Source organism: Limulus polyphemus, unplaced genomic scaffold (genome assembly GCF_000517525.1).
Source record: "Limulus polyphemus unplaced genomic scaffold, Limulus_polyphemus-2.1.2 Scaffold1068, whole genome shotgun sequence".
Lineage (NCBI taxonomy): Eukaryota > Metazoa > Arthropoda > Merostomata > Xiphosura > Limulidae > Limulus > Limulus polyphemus.
The window spans coordinates 299160-305043 of NW_013666678.1; the positions used below are offsets into that span (position 1 = coordinate 299160).

Below are 5884 nucleotides of genomic sequence, written 5' to 3' on the forward strand. Positions count from 1 at the left end.
GATTGTAAGATGGAAAAGCAGCATCAATAAGAATAGAGACTATTTCAATTGATAAATGTTTTGTTTGATATATAAGTTGTTTGGGTGTTTTCATCTAACAAAAGCAACATTAATTTCTTTATGAACTAATATATATATATACATATTTGTGCATCTGTATGTACAACATTTACCTCATTTACTTTAATGTCAACTTATAATCAGAGGAAAACTAAAAATTAGCCTGGTAATGAGTATAGCTAATTAAGTACACTTTTTTTTATGTTCTTACTCATAAAGATTAGAATGCATTGTTTCAGCAGTTGGATATCCTTATTGTTATCAGTATTTTTGGCTTTATTAATATATTTTAAAAATCTGTTCTTACTGGAGAATTCAAATGTTTCACAACTGTCTACCCACAGTACTTTTAGTGACTTTCTCTAGGTTAAACTTACCCCATCCCATAGCCACAATCTTGAGTTCAAGATGATGGATAGTTTGCAAGTTTACAAACTCTACATAAACTGTAAGAACTACACACAACAGTGTACAAAAGGCACCCAAGAGCAAAAAGGCCAACAATGAAACAAGATGGGGGTAGTACTCCTAAAGGAAAGAAATAAGTTTTTAGTTTAAAATCTTATAAGTACTTAAACCTGACTTCCAGTAGTCAGGATAGTAAACATATTAGCCAGAGGTTCTAAGTAATTATAATTTTGAAGCCCTTTTTTTTTCATATTTAGTAATCCCATTGTATAATTGAATGGAAATGAATTTTGTCAAGTTTTTGGAATGTTAACATTTTTGTTCCCTGAAAATTTATTGCAGATAGATACTTCTTTGCACCACTAAGAACTATTACCTGTCATGCAACTACCATAGAATTTCCTCTGCATGTCACAAGCCTTGAACAAATTCCCACCTATATATGCTTCCACGTGTATTGCATTAGTCTATGACATAATAATCATAGTGCTGTAGTCCTCCATCAAAAGGAGGGTGACACAACCTCCAGGAGCAGTAGTCTCTGTGAACAATAGAAAACTGCAGGCAAACAGTGTAAGCATGGGATTCCAAGAAGTCAGGAACACCCCTAAAGACAGGTCTGTACGAAATAGGTGAAATGAAGGTCCTGGACATAAGTGGGAGGGATGTAGAATTTGACTGAGGAGATAAAAAAAAAAAAAAGATGCCAGGTTAAAATAAAGAGAGGAGAGGACATAATAGAAACCAAAGTTGTAAACAAAGAAAGATCCCCCACCAATATTATTGGAGTTAATAATGGCTGGAGACGGCTTAAATGGGTAATGAAGAGCTTCAGTGAGGAGTAGAGAGAGAGAGAGAATAAAGGAGTATGGTAAATATAGACGAAAGTGAGCAGATAGCTAAAAAAAAGACAAAGAAGGAGAGAGAGGAGCACCTCAAGCCGAGAGAAAAGACACAAGAAATTGTGGATCAAGAAATATAAAAGGGCCATGACCCACGGCCATCCACTGAGGTAAGTAGGACAAGAAAGATGTGGGACAATGGGGAGTTTGAACAGAAGGAGGTGTAAGAAGTAAAACAACCAAAGAAACATTAATATATATGGGTAAAAGAGAATATCACATACATGATTCATGAGTGTAGCAAGGAGAAAAAGAGAAAGTACATGTTCCTCATCAGGGAGAGAAGAGCCAGAAACAAATACCACAGTTGGAAGATTTGATCAAAATCGTCCACAGGTTAGGCAGGCTCCACAGAAAGCAAGGAAAGAAAATGACTAGGGACCTGAACTGAAAAAGAAATAGGCAGAAGGGAACCAAACACCTGATGCATAAAAGTGGGAACATCCTCAGTTAACTTGTTGGTACACCATGAGTCATCTCAGCTCAATAAGGTTATGGAAGCTAAGTTATCCACAACATTGAAAGTAACTAATCACAGAGTGAAATCCAAGACCTGTCACATACAGGTGTGTGTGCTCAACTAAGTGAACTAAAAGGATAACATCTGAATATCAGGTGCATGAACAGATAAAGTGCCTCCAGTTACTATCAAGTCAGGTGGAGAAAATGTCTGGGCTTTGGAACTTTTATATATATATATATATATATATATATATATTCATATAACTTGGCATAAGCTGTGGAAAGTAGCCAAAAGCAGAAATATGGTGGCTAGAAAAAATGAAGTTGCAATCAGGTGGATGAAACAAAAGTGCAACAAGGACAAAAGTAATGTAACACTAAAGAAAGAAAGACAGTTGATTAAAGCAATTAAAAACTCAAAAAAAGCACAGAAAAAACACATCTGAACACAGGCGGTGCTGAGGAAAGAATGAGTCTATGATCATGTGCTAGTGGTCATGGGGATTACTGTGCATGAAGGTCATGTCACCCTCCTATTGATGGAAGGCTACAGCATTATGATGATTATGTCATAGGCTGGCACAATACCCATAGATATGTGTAGGGGTTGGAGTTTGTTCAGTGGTCATGGGGATTACTGTGCATGAAGGTCATGTCACCCTCCTATTGATGGAAGGCTACAGCATTATGATGATTATGTCATAGGCTGGCACAATACCCATAGATATGTGTAGGGGTTGGAGTTTGTTCAAGGCTTGTGGTATGCACAAGAAATTCCATAGCAGTTGCACATGAGGTAATAGCTCTTAGTGGTTCAGAGAGGTAAATAGTATTTCTGAATTTCAAGAATAGGCTAGTTACATCAAAATATTCTATGATGGAAACACGGAAAAAGTGTATATAATCTAGGGTGTTGATATAAAATGAGAGTGGACGCATGTAAATAAAATCAACTTTTTCAAGCTTGGGAATTGGTGTATGCATTATTATTTTATTCAATTAAAAGATGGCTACTTACCAAATGCAAATCATCAGACATGTTAATAGCAAATTTAAGATATATGCTGTCAGGCATGGGGGAGGTATGATATTGAAAGTGTTTAGTCTGGAAGATAGTTAAATCACATATGTATGCTTAGTTGCAAAGTATCATAAGTGTTAGCTTTGAGGGTGGCTACATACAAGTTGGGTAAAGTCATGAGGCTTGAAGATGTACATGCATGGATAAAAAAGGTTTATTATAAGGATACATAAGAGGCACATATAAAATATTTTTCTCAAACTTGAAGGTGTACCAACACACAATATTCCTGTTTTTTGGACTTCTTAGTGAGAAGTAATGATTCAGTACATGTCTTCCAAGTAAATAAAAAAATAAATCATAAATTTTATACCCAGAGAAGTTGGCTTTAAATCACTTCAGTCTCAGAGTTTTTTGTTATCTTTAATACAACATTTTATTGACATAATGGAATGACATAATCAGACTTCCCATATTCAGTTTATTCAAGTTTTATTATAAGCCAAAGAAACGACAAAAATACAAAACAGCATTGGAATTGTGGTGTTATGAATATTTTACAAACTTTACCTGTGACAGAGATCCACACAAGTTTCTAAGAAATATTATATAAAATCCAATCACTGTGGATGTAAACTGTATTTTAAGTGCAGTAATAGCACCACTGATATTCCTAGAAAGAAATAGAAAAGTTATTAGTAAAAGTATGTCAACAACAGATCATTTATTTACCCAAAATAATGTGAAACACACTAAGTTTTAATTCACTTGACACTTCCAGAAAATAGGCCGATCTGTAAGAACATGCAATTTAATATTTTTTCTAGGTGGTAATAAGAATAATTTGGGTTTTTTGTATGAAATGTGCTGTAACACCAACAGATAATAAAATTAGCTGCAACACAGCACGTTCATGAAACGTTATACAGAGAATAATTTTGAAAATCAACAGCAAAGGGTAAAAATGACACAAGTAAAACAAAAATTCTTTATTCATATACACAGTTTTGTTTTTCTTACTGATTGGCTAGTGATTTTTTTTATGACTTACTACTTATAATTTCTTCAAATATCAAAAACTGCATTTCCTTAAATTTCTTTCTAATACGTACATTTGGGTGTAAAAATATTTGAACAAAATATGGAATTCACTTTGGACAACAGTATAATGGTAACAGAAAATACTTATACAGGTAGACGACCCCAAATCTGGCAACCTGAAAACTGGAATGTTCTAGAAACTGGCTATTCTGGTGAACACTCCATTAGGTTGGAGAAATTCCTTATATCTGGGTCTTTTCTAATGCACACTTCTGACTTGAAATTACTGGAAACTGCACTAAAAATTACTATACAAATAGGTAAACTCAAAGAAGTAAGTAATAATTTCTTTTAGGCTTAATTTGAGATTAATTACCAGAATAGCCACTTTGTTTGGGGGGCATGACGAGTCAATGCAGTATCGGTTCAAACCTGCCCTTTGGTTATGCAGCCCTCTCTCTGGGTTAATTTGAATTTTTACCTCTTTTGTGCATCATGAAAATTTCCAAAAGGCAATTAAATACAACCTTCATGTATTTCATACTTTATTTATATCATTTTTACGTGTCAGGCCAAAACGACTCAAAAACCAGAAAATTCCAAAATCCGGCATGGCTCTGGTCCCAAGCATTCCGGATTTGGGATCGGGTACCTGTAATAAATTATCAATCATACTCATGAAAGTCCACAAATAATTTGCAAAATTGCTTTTAATTAAAGAAATTATTCAAACCTTGCTTGTTTCTAATAGTTCTCATGCCATCTGTTCAGATAACAAATATTCTATTTATGTATATTATGAGATAGCAAGTTCTACTTTTATTTTGTTATAGTTTTGCTTTCTGTTAATTTATTATTCCTTCTATCACTTAGATGAACTACAAATTTTGAGTTATATTTAAGCACTAATTCACCTTCTAGCTGGAACACATTGAATTTGAATATGTTTGTATTATGAACCTGACACAAGTTTCCCTTAGCAGTAACATATAGATATTAATGTTATGAAACATTACATAAATTAGCTAATCACATGAGATGTAACCTCATTGTCTAACCATTAAATAAGAACCCTTCCTTGATCTTAAAATAGTTAGTTTACAAGATACAGTAAGAACGAATTATTGATGTTTGTTGCTCAGTATTGCTATTGATCTGGAAGTGGTATAATTTTGGAAAAATGTGTTTTTTTTCAGAATAAAGGTTTTTCTTCTTCTGGTTCTTTTTACTAAATAGTGGATATTTATGTTGTATTGTTTATGACAACTTGTATCAAGTCCTAGCCAGGCATGGAATTACTAAATGTGTTTTTGTAAGTGATATAATTTGTATTCCAATTGTTGGAAAGTTTTATTTTAGATTTCTGTTGTTGTTACAGTTTAATAAATTGTTTTTGTTCAACCCTGGTTGCAGCAGCATTTTGTTTTAGCTACAACATGTATATATGCAAAAAAATACACAAGCTTTAACAAGTATTTTTCAAAATACTACAAACATAAAAACAGAGTGCTTATCTCCAGCATAAAATAGGTATAAAAAAGTTCTTACTCAGGTACAAAAAATATTTTCTTCTTAAATAATACAAGGATAAAAAGAGAGTGCTTACTTCCAGTATAATACATGCATAAAAAAATCCTCATCTACAAAATAATGAATTGCAAAGTGAACACTTATCTTCAACATAACAAAAGTATAAAAAAGTGTTTACATCCAATAAAACATAAGTACAAATCACATTTACCTCCAAGATAATACAAGTACTAAAAGAGTGAGGCACAAAAATGAGATACAGATTACACAACCAGTTCCAGTTACTGTTTTAAATCCTTGTTGAATGTCTTCTTTAGCCTAAAAAACCAACATGATACATTTGAATGTGATAGATAAACAAAACAAATACAAAATCATAAGAACCAGAAGCTTAATTTTAATTTAAATATTTACTTTTTAAAGGTTTACATATTTTACAGCACCTAAACTAAAGGCACAG

At 33.0% G+C, this 5884-nt stretch overlaps 1 protein-coding gene across 1 annotated transcript in view; it reads right to left on the minus strand.

Annotated features, from left to right (window-relative positions):
* The window catches only part of LOC106461970 (adhesion G protein-coupled receptor B3-like), a 61571-nt gene that overhangs the window by 11422 nt on the left and 44265 nt on the right, over nucleotides 1-5884 (minus strand). Inside the window, exons 15-17 of the mRNA XM_022389087.1 lie at nucleotides 5636-5742; nucleotides 3424-3526; nucleotides 438-588 (exon numbers count right to left, since the gene is read on the minus strand). Of these exons, the coding sequence (XP_022244795.1) occupies nucleotides 438-588; nucleotides 3424-3526; nucleotides 5636-5742 (361 nt within the window). The remainder of the gene's footprint in view (nucleotides 1-437; nucleotides 589-3423; nucleotides 3527-5635; nucleotides 5743-5884) is intronic.